Raw genomic sequence first — 19,793 nt, forward strand, 5'->3', positions numbered from 1 at the left:
AAACTCCTTTTAATTATCCTTGGGCTTTCTCAAACTATCTTAATAAACTGCATTCCAGGCTTAGCTCCTGTACCGTTATATAATGCTCCCCTGCTGATAATAAGGGGCCTCTTCAATCTACCTTAGATTCAATATCCAGCGGAAAGCAGATAACACTTAAAATCTCCATTTCATTATACGGTACATAGCTGCTGATATGGATCAGACTCTTCCCTTCTATCTCATGATGAATGCCAGACTTTGGACCAGCCTGGTATAGAGGCTTCTATGAGCACTTCTCAAGGATATGTCTTGTCAAACTGTCTCTGTATAGCAGCTGCATTTGCTTCTGTTTAGCAGTGTTCATTGTGAGTTACTTTAAACCAGTTATCTTGCATATAGAGTCATACAGAATAGAAATAGACCTTTCAGTACGCACACCAAACTCCACTAATTCTGTTTACCTGCACTTGGTCCAAGGCCTAGTGTGCCATGGCATTTTAAGTGCTCATCCAGTTCCTTCTTAAATATTGCAAGAGTGGGATGATGGTGTTGCATGGCAGGCAGGTCACCCTGATTATTTAATCAAGAAAACAGGCACTGTGGTGGGATTCAAATTTGAATTCAATAAAAATTCAGGCAGCACATTCCCTATTTAGACCACCCTCTGGGTGAAAATGTTTTCTCAGATCCCCTCTAAACCACTTACTCCTCCCCTTAAACTGACGCCCTATGGTCTTAGATATGTCTGTTGGGTATGACAACTTTTTAACTATTGTTGGCATGTATTCTGCTGAAATTCTACTGAAATTAGCATTGAATGCATCAAATCTCTTGGTTGAAGATGCGCCAAAATTACTGCAAAATAAACAGATTTGTACATTTCTTAAAATAGTAAAGCGATAATGTTCTCATGATGTTATGCATTTTATCACTTTCCTATGAAACTCCTACGTAAGTCCTTTTTCTGCATTATTGTCTTAACCCTTGTTGAGTGCGATGAAATTGCTTTCTTTCTAATGGACTCTAATACTTTGTACTGACTATTACAGATAGCAAGCTAAAAGTGCTATGATTCACAGAACTGATTCTTTTAGTCTCTGAGTCAGAAGATTGTAATTTTAAGGCTTGCAATAGACATAAGTCATAATCTTGGCTCACCCTTCAGTTCAGTATTGAGGAGCAACTTACAGTTCAGACATTAAAACTGTAGGTGAGATTTTCCGTTCCCCAGTTTAGGTAATTGGTTCGCTGCTTCCATGATTAACATAGTTCGCTGCATTGCGAGCCATTGTTGAAGCTTGACCAGCAAGCTTCTCAGCCAGCTTAGAAGCTGCCAGCCAATCAGAGGCCAGCAACAGACTTGGTTGTAGTTTCACCTTCAGGGCATCCAATGGTGTGTAGGTAAATAGGTGGAGGGTTACAGAGAGTGGGTGAGGTCAGGGGGTATTCTGAGGCAAGGGTAGGGCGTGGCTTTCAAACGATACACCTTTACTGTCTATTCATGCCTCCAGTTGCCCAAACTTTTTTTAATTTATTCATTTTGTGGGATGAGGGTGTTGCTTGGCAGGCAGGTCACCCTGGTTATTTAATCAAGAAACCAGGCACTATGGTGAGATTCAAGTTTGAATTCAATAAAAATCTGGAACTAAAAAAGCCTAATGGCAATTGTGTATCCTTTATCAGTTGTCATAAAAACCCATCTGGTACATAAATGACCCTTAGAACGAGGAAATTTGCCAGCTGACCTGGTTTGCCTTCATTTGACTCCAAACACATGGATGTGTGGCTGAGTCTTAATTGCCCTCTGAAATGGTCTAGCAAACGATTCAGTTATATTGATCTGCTACAAAGTGTAGACAAAGGAATAAAATCAGACAGACCACCCAACATCAACCTAGGCACCAGAAGCACAGGCAGCACTACAGAGTCCTCCTCATTGATGTTTGGTGGTTTTCGCCAAAACTAGAAGAGCTGCTCCACAGAATTATCATGCAACAGCTGATTTAGCCACACCCACAGAATCACATCTTACTGACAATGGACAGAACCATATAAAGGTCTGAACAATGTGGGCTATGAATTAGCCAAGAGGCCAACTGTGACATCAGGAGAGTATCACTTCATTTTTTTAATGTTTTCATAAGCAGCATAGCAAGATTCTCACTAACCTGTGGTGAGTTTCTAATTAAGGACTTGTTAAAGACCTTGTTAACAGCCTGGACTTGCCTTCTTAGTGTTCATTTTTTATATTACCAAACTCATCAAACAAGTTAGATGGTGAGAAAACTTGATCTCGAAATCAGAGAGTTTACCTGGTGAATTCAGCTCCACCAACTCGGACTTCGCTAAAAAAAAAACAAAATGTGATTCAGCCTAATGTCTTAGACATTATTACCAAACACAGACATCTTCAGCTGTTTCATCGATGACCTTCCCTTCATCATAAGTTCAGATGTGGGGATGTTTGCCGTTGATTGTACATTGCTTAGTAAAATCTGCAAATCACAGATGCTGAAGCATTCCACATTCATCTGCTGCAAGATCTGGACACTATGCAGGCTTCACCCAAGCCAGACAATGACCATTTCCAATAAGAGAGAATCTAACCATGAATCCTTAACTTTCAATGACATTACCATTGCTGAGTCCCAGAATATCAGAATCTTAAGGGTTACTTTTGACCTGAAACTGCATTGGACCATCCTTATACATAGTGTGGCTGCAATTGCAGGTCAGAGGCTAGGAATCCTGTGGCAAATAACTCACTTGTAGTCTCCCCACTGCCTGTCTACCATTTAAAAGTCACAAGTCTGGAGGGGTATGGACCAAAGGCAGGCAGAAGGGATTCGTTTAATTTGATGTTGTGTTCAGTGTAACATTGTGGGCCAAAGGGCCTGTTCCTGTGCTGTACAGTTCTATGTTTGATGTTGTAAGCCAGGAATGTAATGGAATACTCTCCAGTTTCCTGGAGGGGTGCAGCTCCAGCAATACTCGAGAAGCTTGACACCATCGAGGACAAAACACCCAATAGACTGCTATTCTATCCATCACCTTCAGCATTCACTGCCTTTGTCACCAACACACAGCAGCAGCAGTATATACCATTTACATGTTACACTGCGGTAACTCACCAAGATTTCTTTGACAGCATCTCCTGAACCCACAAGCTCTGTCATGTAGAAAGACAAGGGCTGCAGATGTATGGGAACACCAGCATCTACAAGTTCCGCTGCAAACCGCCAACCCCATCATGAATTGGAATTATATCGTTGTTCCTTAATTGTTGCTGGATCATAATCCTGAAACTCCCTTCCTTCCAGCACAGTGTTATACCTAAAGGATTGCAGCAGTTCCAGAAGACAATCACCACACTTAACCAGAGCAATAGGATGGCAATAAATGTTGGCTGAGCTGCCAACATCTATGTCCTTTGAATGAATTAGAAAATAATTAAGTGTCTTAATTGCCGGTAGGTCAAGAAAGACCTAAATGGGCCTTCTCACCTAGCACACTTAACCAATTATTTCTCCTTTTTGCTACCTCTAGGGAAGTGGATATTGCATCTCATATTCCTTTTACATGTTGGGTTGAATATGAGCATCCCAGGACATTATTTTAAAAACTCAGTTGGAATTTCTGCCAGTGTCCTGACCAATATTTCTCACCACACCGACATCAGCAGAAACAATGATCTGGTTATTCGTCAGCTTGGAGTATGTGAGAAGCTGCTTTATGCATATTAACTGCTGGATTTGTCAACACAACAGCAACAATTAGTGTGTGACAAAAGTAACAAATTGCATGCAAAACCAATGAGGCCTCAATGAGCTGAGTGGCTCCCTGTGCTGCAACAATTGTATAATTATGAAAAACTTTATGACATCCCAAGGCCATTATAAGAGACTGCAAATACAAATTTCTTATTTTCAAAAACTTGTACAAAGTTACTTTTCATTACATCCTCTGGTTTAGCTGATATCTGATGACACACAAAACAGGTGAGGAGGAATCTATTTTCTCCGAGGGCAGTAAATCCGTGGGATTCTTTACCACAGAGAGCTGTCAAGGCTGGATCGTTAAGTGTATTGAAGGTGGAAATACAGTTTTAATCCGCAAGGCAGTTAAGGGTTAATGAGGAAAAAGGCAGGAAGGTGGAATTACAGATTGTCAGATTAGGAATGACCTCATTAAATGGCGGAGCAGAATCGAGGGGCTGCTCCTGTGTTTTATGATCTTACGGACATGTGCAAAGTTTTATTGACCTCACACCATTTCGTTACTCTTTTCTGTCCAATATTTGCAGCTCTTTTTTGTCTGTCCCTGGAGTTTGTTGAGACATCGTAGTCCTGAGTTTCGTATTGGATTATCTCATGGTACAATTTAGTAACAGGTTTCACTCTTCTCTGGAACAGAAATGTGGTTATAACTGGGTGTGAAATTGCGGGAACAGTCATTTGTACTTTAGCAGGTAGGGTGGAACCAACTCAAGGACTCAAGCTTATCTTGAACTGAAATCTAACTGGCACAGTCTCAAAAGTAAGTTTAAAAAGTCTGCAGATACTTAAGTGCTTGAACTATCCCACATATTTTGAAGTTTAATTTTTAAAAAAATTTACGTTTAGCAGTTCATGCACAGCTCTTGGTTTTCGCTGTTTCAGTAACAAAGAAGAGTTGACTCTATAACTTAAGCCTGCTGGCTCCAAATCAGTCAAGTTCGAACAAGTAGCATAATTACTCATAATGACTGTTTAATTGTTCACCATTGATTTCTCCATAAATTAGGATGAAAACCCTGCAGTTAAGATTGCAATCAACATTTACTGAAGTCAAAACTATTGGAGAAAATTGCTATGGAGTGCTGCTGTGCCTTGTTCCAGACCTGTATCACACTGTTGAATGCAGTGACTTTGTGATTGCTGGTTTTCAAATGCTGCACCTGCCAAATTTAAAATCATCTTCATGGATAATGTTAGCTCGGAGGTCAGTTGTTGCAGGATTTTGGTCTGGTGCTGATGCAATCTATTATGGATTTTGCTCAGATTCATTTCAAGATGAAGTTTCCGGAGGGTGACCATGCAGTGACGTTGGAGAACAGGTCTAGAGACCAACAAGAATACATCAAAAGAACCAAGCAGTGACTCTGAAATTACAAACACCTTTGGAGATGGTCAAAGGTTCCAAGCAATTGATTGTAATTGGTGACTTAGGGTCACAGACAGACATCTCTGTGGCTAACAGCAAGACATCAGAATGATGTGCTGTCTCCCTGGTACTAGGGTCAAGGATATATCAGAGAGGCTTCAGAATATTCTCAAAGTGGAGAGTGACCAGCAGAAGGTCATTGTACACATTGATAACAATGACTTGGGAAAAGAAAGGGATGAGGTTCTGCAAACAGAATGTAGGAAATTAGGATGTTAAGAAGTAGGTCCTCAAGGGTAGTAATGTCTGGATTACAACTAGTGCGGCATGCTAGTGAGAGTAGCCAAAAAGCACTTTACACTGTATTTTTATATGCACGTCACAATGAATCTAAATCTAAATATGCAAGAATAAATAGACACAAATGCATGTATATGCATTTAAAGACTCACTGGCAACGTTCAATACAGAAGCTGTTTGTTACATTTCCATTGCCCACAGTGGAACCACACAACTTTATTCAAGTGATTCATGGAAAAACTAAGAACTTTTGCCATGGAAAATTATAGGTGATAAGATCCAAGCACCAGATTTGCAGGGAGTACAAAATTGTTCTCAATTAACCATATTATTTCTTTTAATCTGTCACGTATGCATGTTATGTTGTTTCCTGAGCAGTAATTGTGACCAGGATTTTACTTACCGCACTTTTTTAAAAAAAGGACAGATTGCTTGCTGAGGGAAAATGTACTTGCAAAGTTCAACACTTGAAACATATGGGCTGATGTTGCTAATTGTGCACTTGTGGCACAGCTCAGTATCTCTGTTGAGAGAATTGTTTGGAAATGTAGAGATTTGATATCCCTGATTTTACTTTAAATTGACAGGAAAATCTGGAGGACTCGCTGCAGTTTCCTGAGGTATGTAGGACCTTAAGGAATTCATACATTTGCAGCATCACATGGAAATCCACAATTGCAAGGAGTGATTCTTTGTGCCTCTGGAGCATGCTTTATTGAGATTCCCCCTCCCACTCCAGCCCAAGTACATTCCTAAGCAATAAATGAGCTGAAAAACCAACCAATTTTTTGCTTCGTTGTGGTGAAAACTCTTGAAAAAATATTCCTCATTTAATGAGGTATAACCTGTTTCTTAACAGTGCAGTAAGTTTATGCTGATTGCTAAAACCTCTGACTGGCCCCAAAAAGGTTAACTTTATATATGTGGAATATCAGATTTCTCTGTTGTTGTAAAAAATGTGACACCTTTATAGAATAATTTTTTAAAAGCTTATATTATGTTATCCTTCGTCTCAATATCCAAATTTATTTTACTATGTGAAAGGTTGAAATGACAGTGAAAGATGATCATTACTCTTCACTTCCTTTTAACTTCTTTTTGGCTGTCTATGAGAATACTTTGATGTGACTAACTGCTCACCTTGCTTGCTGACACTGCTGCTGTTGTATACTTGGAGATCCTGTTGAGTGGGCATCAAAGTTAAACGGCCTTCAGGAGAGAAGAAATCCGACAGGCCAAAGTGATTGCTAAATCTTTGTGGGTAGCGTTCTTTGAAGTCAGCAGTGAATATCATTGCTGTGCAAAATTCAGCCCATTGATCCTTGTAATACACAACTCAACAATTTCCCAAGGAAGATTATTTTGACTTTAGATGATAGCATGAAATGGGCACTATTAAATCAGACGCATGTTATACATCTCTCCCACCTTTTCCATTGGAAAATGAACCTCAAGCAAAATATTGAGGGCAACCATCAGCAAGTTAAACTGTACCCAGCAGAAGCTACAGCTCTTTCAAGAAAATTAGAGAAGATAAACATTTAGCTCAAAACTACAAAGCACATATATGCAAATAGTTCTGTTTGTGGAGCGCTGAACTGAGAGGTTGAAAATAGCAGCTTATGATATTTCAGATATTGACGTTAGTGCTATTTTCGCCAGTTCCAACGATCCCACCACCTGACACATGTCCTGTCCCCTCTGTCTTAAGTATTCTGCAGGGACCGTTCCCTCCAGGACAACCTGGGCTCATCCTCCTCCACTCCCAACACCTCCCACACTCCATGGCACTTTTCCATGCAAGCATAAAGATGTGACACTTGTACTTTGTGTGCACTCAGTCACATCTTCCCTGGTATTCACAATGTAATCTCTACATTGGGAAACTAAACACAGAAACAAACACAGAAATTGCTGGAAAAGCTTAACAGATCTGGCAGCATTTGTGGAGAGAAATCAAAGTTAACGTTTCAGCTCCAGTGACCCTTCTTTAGGTTTGGGCCACCAGATCCAAAGGTTAATTCAGATTTCTCTTCACAAATGCTACCAGACCTGCTGAGTTTTTTCCAGCAATTTCTGTGTTTGTTTCTTATTTGCAGCATCTACAGTTCTTTCCATTTTTATTTAGGACTGAATGCAGACTGGGTAACCAGTTTGCTGAACATCTACACTCTGTCCTTAAAATTGACCCCAAGCTTCCAGTTGCCTGCCAGTTCATATGCCTATATTTCTGCAGTGCTCTGGCAAGGCTCAATGCAGGTTGTAGGAACAACAACTCATCTTTTACCGAGGGACCTTACAGCCTTCTGAACTCAACATCTGGGTTTTTCAGGACATGAGCACTCTCTCCCTCATTTATTCTCTTTCCCTTGCTCATTCCCTTTGTCCAAACCCCTAGGGCCTGTCCTGTATAGGTTGCTTACAGCGCAGCTAATGCATATTCATGCATTTAGACTGCTTGTTAGCACGCCATCTAGCTATGATCTGTTTCTCGGCTTACTATCAGCAATCTCTTTTTTTGCTTATGCTCTCACTCATAGTCTCTCAGTTCTGACAAAAGGCTATCAGACTCAAAATGTTAACTCTGTTTTCTGCCTACAGATGCTGCCAAACCCACTGTATTTCTTCAATATTTTCTGTTTTTGTTTCATATTTCTAACATTCATGGTTCTTTGTGTATATGGGTTTTGACTCTGACCTTGAAGTCCAAATTGTGGTGATTCATCAATCAGTTTCACACTGGTCCCTTTCTTTCCTCACAATTCAGTTTTGTGCTGGTACTTTCTTGCCCTTTACATAGTGTGATCGAAACTGTAGGATATATGTATATTTAACATCATTTTTTGTAAATTTGGGCTCTTGGTTTCTCAGTTAGAAACCAGTGGGTTTCTGTGGATCTGAGCTTAATAGTTAATTTGTAAATATTTCTGTAGCCATAGTGATTTCTTTTAAAACAGTTTTTGAGGCCTGACTTTAGAGTGGATACACTTCTGTGCACCAAAATTTAATGTTTTGTTTATTTTAGATTGCTTTGTGACCCAGCAAGATAAAAAAAATGGGGCTTCAGATTTCTTAGAGACTTAGAACATAGAACAGTACAGCACAGAACAGGCCCTTCAGCCCACAATGTTGTGCCGACCATTGATCCTCATGTATGCACCCTCAAATTTCTGTGACCATATACATGTCCAGCAGTCTCTTAAATGACCCCAATGACCTTGCTTCCACAACTGCTGCTGGCAACGCATTCCATGCTCTCACAACTCTCTGTGTAAAGAACCTGCCTCTGACATCCCCTCTATACTTTCCACCAACCAGCTTGAAACTATGACCCCTCGTGCTAGCCATTTCTGCCCTGGGAAATAGTCTCTGGCTATCAACTCTATCTATGCCTCTCATTATCTTGTATACCTCAATTAGGTCCCCTCTCCTCCTCCTTTTCTCCAATGAAAAGAGACCGAGCTCAGTCAACCTCTCTTCATAAGATAAGCCCTCCAGTCCAGGCAGCATCCTGGTAAACCTCCTCTGAACCCTCTCCAAAGCATCCACATCTTTCCTATAATTGGGCGCCCAGAACTGGACGCAGTATTCCAAGTGCGGTCTAACCAAATTTTTATAGAGCTGCAACAAGATCTCACGACTCTTAAACTCAATCCCCCTGTTAATGAAAGCCAAAACACCATATGCTTTCTTAACAACCCTGTCCACTTGGGTGGCCATTTTAAGGGATCTATGTATCTGCACACCAAGATCCCTCTGTTCCTCCACGCTGCCGAGAATCCTATCCTTAATCCTGTACTCAGCTTTCAAATTCGACCTTCCAAAATGCATCACCTCGCATTTATCCAGGTTGAACTCTATCTGCCACCTCTCAGCCCATCTCTGCATCCTGTCAATGTCCCGCTGCAGCCTAAAACAGCCCTCTACACTGTCAACAACACCTCCGACCTTTGTGTCGTCTGCAAACTTGCTGACCCATCCTTCAATTCCCTCGCCAAGTCATTAATAAATGGAACTTTTTTTTAATTTAGAAATGGAGATTTCTGGTTTCTCTTTTACTTTGTTTGGGCAATCCTGAGAAGTTCTTAGAATAGGATAGCTACATATACCTGTGCTCCTGAGAAAGGGATGATATGTACTATACTAGTTTACCTTGAAGTAAAAAATTGGTGTCTGTCCCAGATGCAAAATGTCGCAATAAAACCATGAAGAGATCGCTTAAAGCTGAATACATTTAAATTCAAGTGTATGATGGCTCCAGGAAGAAGCTATCTACAGGTCAAATCTAAAATTTGCAATTACAAGTGACGTAAACCAACTGAAGTGTTCAATTCAAGATATATGAATACTGTATGAGTGATGTTTTGGATACTGTACCAGGTGTGTGCCTCAGGTACTATAAAAAGAGTTTTTTTTCTAATTTATTTAGTAATGTTTTGGGTTGAATGATATCATACTCTTACTGCATATTCAAAAATCTTTGAATTTGTATTGTAGGTAGACAATTTGATTTCTTCTATTCTTCCATCATTTCTTTTATCGATAAACTGGTGTTAAAGCCAAATTGCAGTAATGTGTGCTTCTGTGTCTCAGTGAGACACCACTTTGTTAAAAACCAAACAAGTCCAAATGTGATCTATCAAGCTAGATTTTTGCCTGGGGTGAGAGATGGTAAACATTGGCATCATTTCCAAAGTGGTGAGTTGTTAAAGGCTGCACTGAAACAGTAGACCATTAATAGGATAGATTAATCAAACAGTATTGTTCTAATCCCAAAAGTAAAATCCTTGCTATAAAATATGACAGATAATCTGTAATTCACTGATCTGTGGCCTATCCATTGATGTAATGGATGTTTTGCTTACTGGGCATAAAATCAACTTGTATAAAATCTGATCAATGCATAACCTTTACAGCGTCTCTCAGCTCTGCCTCGGTTCCTGTTCCTATGGAGGTTTCCTAAGCATGAATTTTGAATTAAGATCCTTGATCCGTTCACCCAGTTTTGACTGAAATTATTCTTTTGGCCTGATCCAATGAGCCTGCTGCTTCATTGATTGCTTTGCATCTTCAAAAGTTTTATTAATTGTTGTCTCAGGACATTGTCAAATTCTGAAAATGCTGTTACTGGGAGTGAGCACGGTGCCAGAAAACCTAGCAACTGTTGTATGGCTCATTAATTCAGCAACTGATTTCTGTGATTCACCAACAGCATGTGGGTGCATGCAACTCTCTAGGGTTTGTTATTGAATTATTTGTGTAGTTTGAGAATTCTGTCAACCAAGATAACAAGCATCAAGAGTTTAAGCTGTAAAGATGTCAATATAGGTGGAATGCTTTGCTTCACTGAAAGACTAAGTGATTTTTGGAGTTATTTATTGAGGGTGCTTGTATGGATAGAAGCTTAAATATTTTCAAGGCAAAATTAGACAAATATTGTGAAGAGAAATCGTTTATTGGTTCTCACAGCCAAACCTACTCCTTTGCTGTCTTCATATGTCCATGGAGATGAGATTTGGGGTTGAGGGGTTATTTGTCACTAAAATGTGATCAAGAACCGTAAGCCCTGGTTGATTCCCTCCACCTCACTCCACCCAGAGAAGAGTCACTATTCATTGTGTTTATCTCAGAACCATTCAACAGCTCAGCAAACAAAGACCTGGAAAATGGAATATTTTCTATAGGACAATGTACTTTGGAAAATATATGTTTTAAAACTATAATGTCCCATTTTTATTTGTTGACCTCTAAAACAGGCCTTGCATGCCATGATACTTTACACTTTCTGACATAATCTTAATCAATTACATGTTCAAAATTCTAGAGTTTCACACAGAGTATTGATAATCTGCTACTATTTATTTTAAAGTAGCAGATAATAACCTTTGGTTTTGATTAACCTGTCAGTGGAATTACATCTGGTATGACACACTGGATGTAGTATTTAATTTCATCTAGTGGTAAATGATTGAATGTGTATCAGCATGAGAGAGATGATTTCCCCTGAAGTAGGGGAAGAGGCCTATAGTTAAGGTTCAGGTCCAAGTCGACTATTTTTTATGAAGACTAGTATTTCTGTGTAAAGAAGCAGAACATAAGTCTCATCTTGGTTCAACACCTCTGTTGTCCCTGAGCTTGAAGTTTGTGTTCAAGTTGCAGTTCAGGGCTTAAGCACATAAACGAGGTTGATGCCATAAGACCGTACTCACAGGAATATGAGAAGGCCATTTGACCCATCGAGCCTGATCTACTATTCATTGAGCTCATGGCTGATTTGATAATCCTCAACTTCACTTTCCTACCTTTCTCCATTACCCTTGATCCCCTACTGGTTAAAAATCTGTCTGTCTCAGCCTTGAATGTACTTAAAGACCGGGCTTCTACATCCTTCTATGCTAAAGAATTCTGCAATTTAATCACCCTCCAAGAGAAAAAATTCCAAGTGAAAAATTTCTTCACCTGTGTCCTAACCCAGTGATCCCTTAATTTGAGATTATGCCTTCTGGTTCTAGACTTGCGCACAAAGGGAACCTACCTCTCAGCATTGACTCTGTCAATCTCTCCTAAGAATTGTCTCTAAGAATTTTAATGTTTCAATAAGGGTTGCCTCTCATTCCTTTAAATCCAGTAAGTACAGGTTCATGGCTTCTCATTAGAAAATCTCTCCTAAATTCCATACCTAGAATCAACATAGTGAATCTTATCTGGGCTGCCTGCAATGCCGGCCTTTCTTTAGATAAGAGGTCCAAAACTAATCACAGTATTCTTGATGTGGTCAAACTAGTGTCATGTCTAATTTTAGCAAGTTTTTTTTTTAAATTGACTTATTTTTATACACCATAAAGGCTAACACTCCATTTACCTTCTCTGTTAACTGCTGAACTTGTATGCTAGCTTTTTGTGCCTTATGTGCAAACTGCCTCTGTACTACTGTTTTCTGTAGTCTTTGTCCATTTAAATAATATTCAGCTCCTCCTCAGTGGAGTAAAGAGCTTGCTGATTGTCACAGGTGCCATTGTTTAGACAAGCTGTTAAATTGAGGCCTCCTTCACTGATTCAAGTAAATGTGAGAAATTTTTGAAGAAGTATGCAAGCTCTCTCAATATCTTGATCAACTTCAGCCATCAATCTGCAGTGTACAGAAATTTACCATCAAAAGAATTGCACTTCAGCAAGAATTGTTTGGCTTTTGGTTGCTTTGGAATATTATGAATATGTGAAATGCTCAGTGAACACAAATTCTCTTCAAGTCATTTGTCTGATTACAGAAAGTTAATGTCTTGTTTCTAACCACAACCACTTTCCATTTCAGGGTCTGTAATGACTGTTTCTGGTCGAATGACATTTACTAGTAACAAGTCTATGGAGATTGAAGTTTTTGTGGATGTTGACCATGTCACGGAATGTCCAAAAGGAAAGGCTCCTGCTGTTACTGCATTCTTTACTTATGTTTCCTTGGACAAGGAAGGAAAAGCACTTCCTATTCCTATGTTGAAGGTGAGAGAATGCATGTATTAATGTAACCAATTTTAATCTATCTACTGGAATTGTGTTTTCTACATCAGAAGAGTTGAGGAATAATAGTGTGTAATATGTACAGCAAGATACATTTGGTCATTTCACACATAGAAGGGTTTGCTCAGTTTGGACCAGTATGGCTGGGATTGAGTAACTGGCCTTTATATTAACAGAGCTCATCCAAGTCAAAGGGAAAAGTGCTACATGTGGTTGCGACACCTGTTGTAAGGGTTTGAAAGGGTTCATGCTGAGGAATGCATTAAACATGGCCAAATACGATGATGCCACGTGAATTTGGGCAGGGGGCGCAGCTTTGGATCTTGAAGCAGTAAGATCTAATATTGAAGTCTCCCTCACAGTGGCAGCAACAATGCCTATTATATCAACCTCACTTGTGCTTGTTGCTACCACGCACAACAGCATGTCTTGTTTAAGACAATAGCCTCTTCTTGTTAGACTGCCAGACCAGACCAACAGGTCCTGTAGGTCCCCACCAAGAGAAAGGATGGTGGCAGCAAATCGACCAGATGGATCTTACACCATGATGCTCTGTGATGTGAACCGAATTTAAAAGAATTTCTGTGATAGGGAAGGTAAATCAATCAGATGTCCTGATGCCCATCCAGTGATGGCTGCTGGAAAGTAGACACTAAGAGGAAGATTAGGTTTATACACCAATTGGAGTGAAATTATGAACCTGTTCAAGAAACAGAAAAGTGCAGATGATTCCTAACTTTGTTCTCTATCTGTGTTTTATTTGAAGGATGACCATAAGAGCATAACAGCACTCAGATAAAATATTGAAGGTCTTTAGAACATTATCTCCAAAATACTCAGTATCTTGGCAAAAAGTAATATCCGCATAGATCTAATGTCCTTCTTATCATTCTTTCTTAATGTGATTGTCAGCCTGGCTGATGTATGGTTGCAGTTCAAGTCCAGGGAAATTTCAGCAGCAAAGGGAAAAGTGCTGGAAAGTCAAAAAAGAAACAAATCAGTTTTTTTTTGTCAAAGCCTTTTATTGATTCCTCTGTCTTTTCCTGATGGTATAAATGACTTTGGACTGAAATTATTAGGAACTGCCTTTCTTGACAGAGCACAAAATAGGATGTGCAATCAATCATTTTCTGTTGGGGAAGATGAGAAGTGATTTTGTTTATGTCCTGGAAAGGACAATAAAAAGCATCACAATTTTCCTGTGAATGGAATATTTAAAATTTTCAGCTCCAATAGGTTTGGTAAATATCATTAGCAAGCACAATACTGTAGATTTTGATAATAGTTGAGGATCCTTGTATATAGTACAGTGAAAAGTTTGAAATAAGGTTGGGGGGCATATTGCCTCCCATTGCATTGGCATAACTACATCATTTCACCATGGCAATAAATAACACTGGCAAAAATTAAGAAATCAGCGTGGCTGTGCTGGCAGCAATATACTGTACAACTGCATCAGGGGAATCAACGCAAGTCTGGAAGTGTCAGTATGCAAATGAATTTCTCCTCCCATAGTTCTTATAAAATGTTAGGTAGAGACAAAAAGACAAACCGGAAATGCCGAAAATACAGTTTTGAATCACATAAATAATAGAATTATACAACAGGCAAATCAGCATTCAAAAGGGAAAGATAAGCCAGCATTTCGATTGAGACTTCAATCAGTTTCTAGAGATTCAACAAAAGGATCACATCTACAGCTTTCGCCAATCTTTTCCTTTCGATCGTTGACATACATTGCATTTAAAGTTATTTTCATTTTTACTTTGGAATTATAGATAACAAGGAATTAATCCTGGATGTAGAAAATTTAAGGGTGTATTAGTTGACAATTTTTATTTTGGTCATTGGATATCATATATTATCAAATGGTTAAGAGTCTCCAAAACAAATGACAGATGATATCCTTACAGATAGCCTTCTATTGCATGACATGGAATGCACGTTGTTTCCACACGAGAATACTCCCTACTGACCTTTAATAATTGAAACATGGCAACCAGCTTTGGCTGTGAAACCAGAAACCACTACAGGGTACTGGACACTGTCCCCAGCTTCAGGTGAATGGCAAAGATAATTTCCAAGGGCAGCGGATGAGGAACACAGGGATAGAAAATACAGAAAGAGATGAATGAAGTCGGGTGCAAGAGGGATTGTTTGCTTGAAGCATGCATGTTGCAGTTGTGTCAAATGACCTGTGCTGCTGTAAATCCTGCATAATCCTTGCCTGCCCAATTAGAATCCTACCTACTCAAAATGTCAGATGCATATTACATCTGGAGTGAATCATTTTGGAGTCCAGCTTCTATTACAGGTTGGCGCCACCGTTTTACTTTAATCATCCAGGTTGGCTGTCAGCCGACAACAATTTTGTCATGGTTGCCACTTGTCAAAGTCTGCCACACGCTTGGTTCCAAGCACACATCAGGCATGCCATTGTAGTGTCAACTTGGACCTAAGAGGTAAATAATTTATATCAGAGTTACAGATAGGATTTTATTTCAGAACATACAAAAAATTATTTGCAAATGAGGGAATAGTCATTCTGCTGTGTATGTTCCATGTAGCCAAAATAGACCATAGTTTTCATGGGGCAATGATGCATTTTTCTCTGTTAGAGAGAGAGATAAGTAGTCATAGCTGAAGAGGCCCTTTCCATCAAACATAGCTGACCATGAATTTTTCCTACTCTTACTACCTGCCATGGGCATGCTTGAAGCATTTGTAAGTTGATCAGTAACCTGTTTAGCCACATCAAGAATTCTCTTTCTGTGACCAACAAATTCTAGGGTGTGTCTTGGGCCTGGAACTTCTGGCTCGGAGATAGGGACTTCATCTACTTACTCAAAACTTCCCTGATACATTGTACAAATACTTGAATAATTTACTTACAATCAATTACACACAGATCTATGGAAGGGTCACTTAACCCAAAACATTAACTTTTGTTTCTCTCCACAGATGCTACCAGCCCTGCTGAGCTTTTCCAGCAATTTCTGTTTTTGTTTCTGATTTACAGTGTTCTGCTGTTCTTTCGGTTTTTAATTTATTTACAATTCCTGTTGGTTTAGATATTGATATCATTTTTCTTTTAGACAGAGTTTTGTTTACTCAGTTTGTTTACTTTACTTCAGTGAGTGAGTAAGGATAGGACTCCAGCAGATTTGTAAATCTAGGATTTGCAGATGTGGTTGGCGAGAACTTTATATCACTGATATGACTTGAAAATGTAAAGATGCATTGTTCTCATCTTACAAGGTATTGTTTTTAGTGATGCTCTGCACAAGAACGGACCATCTCAAAATTACTCTGAATGGGTTTCTGACTTGAGCAGTACATTGCTGACCTAAACATCAAGCCCATCAGAATTGTGGAAGGGTCATTTGACTTGAAATGTTAACTCTGATTTCCATCAACAGACGCTGGCAGACCTGCTGAGCCTTTCCAGCAATTTCTATTTTTGTTTCCCATCAATACAGTGTCTTTCAAACAGTTCATTGGCCCGGTCAGTGCTGCTCATAGCCAACTAATAGGGGCATGAAGAAGCAGTTTGATAGAGGTGCAGGATGTGATTCTGATCTTTGGAGACAACTTTAGTGACATGGATCATCCACTCGTCCCAGCATTAATGCAATGCTCCATAGGAGATCACAAGAGATGTTAAAATGGCAGCTCCCCAAAAGTGTCATCCAAACTTCCACAGTTGTATCAGATAGATGGGGAGTGTCAGTAGCCAGTAAGGAAAATCCTTGCCAGGCGCCACGACTTGAATTTTGCAACCACCTTCATCATGACGTGGCCTAATTTTGTCTGGGATCGTGGAGGAGAATCTAGCTGCTTTCATCCAAGCTTCTCACCATTGCTTGCCTGTGCTTTGCTCGATGTTTCCAAGTGCTCACAAGACTGTAACTGAGGTTAGACATTCTACGGGCTGGATGAGACCCACTCCTCACCTTTACACAGTCCTGTACATTTGTGTTCTCCACCTCACCACCAATTTTCAAATACTGAACTCTATTTCAGAGCATTGTGAACCACAGTTTCATGAAGGTCAGATGTAATTTTTGATACATTTGAAATCAAGAAAAAATGGAGTGTAATTTGGATTCAAATAAAATGCAAAATACTTTCTTCAGACACAGGGCTCATGTATAGTTTGAAATGTACCTGTACAGCTCATTAGTTTATATTTACGAAAAGAAATAAGTTTTGCACTGACAACTGCTTCTGAGGTTGACTTCACCTGGTTGCCAATTACCAATTCAAATCTGAAAAGTGGATTCAATTCTGGCACTGAAATGAAGTAGCAATGTAGGGAGGTGGCATGAGACAAGACACCACAAAGTTACTGTCCATTAGCAAGGAATTAAGGCAAAGTTAATGGTACTGATTTTTTGACAGACAAAGGTATGGTTCTAGAGTCACAAAGGAACATTTCACTGCACTGTCTATTTGTTGTCGCATTTGTTACAGTCACGTCGTCATACGATGTACTTTATCCCCGTATTCCTTCTGCGACTCACACCTGATTTACCACCAATAGCACTCACAGTTTCCAAGCAGAGGAGGATAAATGATGTAGCCTGATTTTGTTCACGATCTAAACCCACTGTCACATTTTATTTGTTCTTTCATCTTAAAATACTGTCCACGCTGTCCATTTTGCTCCTGGTCTGAGCTTATTATTCTCTAAGCAGTAACCTTGGCCTTCAGGGAACAAGAGGTATTTATAACTTAACAAAAAGAACAAAATGGGAAAAAAAAGACATATTTGATGGTTGCAGAGAAATTGAGTTGTTATTGGTGTACTAAAATAAGAACATAACCTTGCTCTAGAGCTATAAATAGCACGTTAGTCTTTCCAATGTGTATAAGTAGCACTGCTGCCTCTGTATCTTGTATAAATAGCACTTTTACTAGCCACTTTTTAAAAACTGACTTCAGGTGACATTGAGGATGCTTTTGAGGCTATTTTTAAATCTGTCTCCACTATGAATGGCAGAGATGGGGAGCGTAGAAGCTAAACAGAAATAGGGCTTTTGCTGCTCATTCCCTGGGTACATTGTTTTGTTGCTTTATGTTAGGCATTTTTTGTTACATCCATGATCATGTACCAAGCATCATTATTAGCTTCTGAGCTGGATTCTTGATGTTCATCCATTTTCAAATGTTCTTTAGTCAACACCAGAAATCTTTTCCCAGAGCTAGTTTGAAGGTAAAGTACAAAAATTTACAAAGTATCATCAGCACCTGAAGTGGAAAATTGAACAACTCTGGGAAGACAGAGATAATGGGAACTGCAGATGCTGGAGATTCCAAGATAATAAAATGTGAGGCTGGATGAACACAGCAGGCCAAGCAGCATCTCAGGAGCACAAAATTGTTTCAATTGTTTGTTGGCAAGTGGAACTACATCCCTGTTAAATTTGATAGGTAATGCCTCACTATCATTACTGATGCACCCACGTCAGTCATACAAACAACCCCCCAACCTCTCTGATGAAGGGTCTAGGCCCGAAACGTCAGCTTTTGTGCTCCTGAGATGCTGCTTGGCCTGCTGTGTTCATCCAGCCTCACATTTTATTAACTCTGGGAAGACCTTTCTTTCTAACTGCAGCAGCTAGCCCATAAGAACTTTACTTTTTCAAGAGCAATCCTATATTCTTGAAAGTCCATTTTTAAAGAATATAAACCTTAATATTTATGGACTTTGGTCCCTCTCCGCAACCACTGTTGCCCTTCACAATGGTCTGTTTCCCTGCTAGGAGATATTCTATATGGACAGGGTTGGGGGGTTGTTTGTATGACTGACGTGGGTGCATCAGTAATGATAGTGAGGCATTACCTATCAAATTTAACAGGGATGTAGTTCCACTTGCCAACAAACAATTGAAGAATGCAAGGAAAGAGTTAAAGCTGCTGAACAATTTGCTTCGAATGAGAACCATTTTGGGCCAATTTCAAAAATTCTGGATGCTGTCTTTCTTGAGGGATGATCTGGGGACTTTTCAGGGCCTCGGTGAATCACGGAGCAGCTTTCAAAAAAAAACAATTACTGTACAGTATAAAAGAAAATCAGTACCTGGAGATTCTGTCTCAAATTCTGATCTCCAAGGCACAAATCTGCCTTTGCACCTCTTGGGCTAAAGGATTGCCTAGGCTGTGTTGCATACTGATGAAATGAAATTGTTTTGCATTCTGTATCATCAGCGATAGGAGTTACATCTCCATTTTCTGCTACTTCAGACGCAAGATACCTTGATGTTTGAGATAACAAGGTGTAGAGCTGGATGAACACAGCAGGACAAGCAACATCAGAGGAGCAGGAAAGCTGACGGTTTGGATCTGGACCCTTTTTCCTTCTTTGGAGAAGGGTCCAGACTCGAAACGTCAGCTTTTCTGCTCCTCTGATGCTGCTTGGCCTGCTGTGTTCACCCAGCTCCACACCTTGTTACCTCAAATTCTCCAGCATCAGCAGTTCCTACTATACCTGGATGTTTGTTTCATTTCACTGAAATAATTTAATGCATGCCATACATTTTGACAATATTTCCTGCATTTGCAAGTTGAGATCACGCCTCCCCATGGCCCGCAAATCGAAATACAAAACTTTCATGTCATCAGAATATCTCAACATAGTTTATAGCCAATCAGTTGCTTTTTGAAGTGTCACTTTGTAGGCTGATGCAGATGTTCACTTAATAACTTATGCCAAGATATTACAAAGATGAAATTTGGTTAAAGGCCAACTAATCCATTTTGGTGGTGATGAACGGAGCTTCATTATTGACAAAAGCACTTAGAATTCATTTACTTTGATAGATATTTTTGTATCCACCAGAACAGACAGATAG

The 19,793-nt window shown here is 39.5% G+C and overlaps 1 protein-coding gene across 6 annotated transcripts in view; it reads left to right on the plus strand.

Annotated features, from left to right (window-relative positions):
- acot7 (acyl-CoA thioesterase 7) overlaps window positions 1-19,793 on the plus strand; it is a 242,153-nt gene that overhangs the window by 190,886 nt on the left and 31,474 nt on the right. For all 6 annotated transcript variants that reach the window (XM_059638057.1, XM_048561846.2, XM_048561845.2 and 3 more), the window contains one exon: window positions 12,737-12,921. In XM_059638057.1, coding sequence (XP_059494040.1) covers window positions 12,737-12,921 — 185 coding nt within the window. The remainder of the gene's footprint in view (window positions 1-12,736; window positions 12,922-19,793) is intronic.

The sequence above is a fragment of the Stegostoma tigrinum genome, chromosome 28, assembly GCF_030684315.1.
Source record: "Stegostoma tigrinum isolate sSteTig4 chromosome 28, sSteTig4.hap1, whole genome shotgun sequence".
In the NCBI taxonomy this organism is placed as follows: Eukaryota; Metazoa; Chordata; class Chondrichthyes; order Orectolobiformes; family Stegostomatidae; genus Stegostoma; species Stegostoma tigrinum.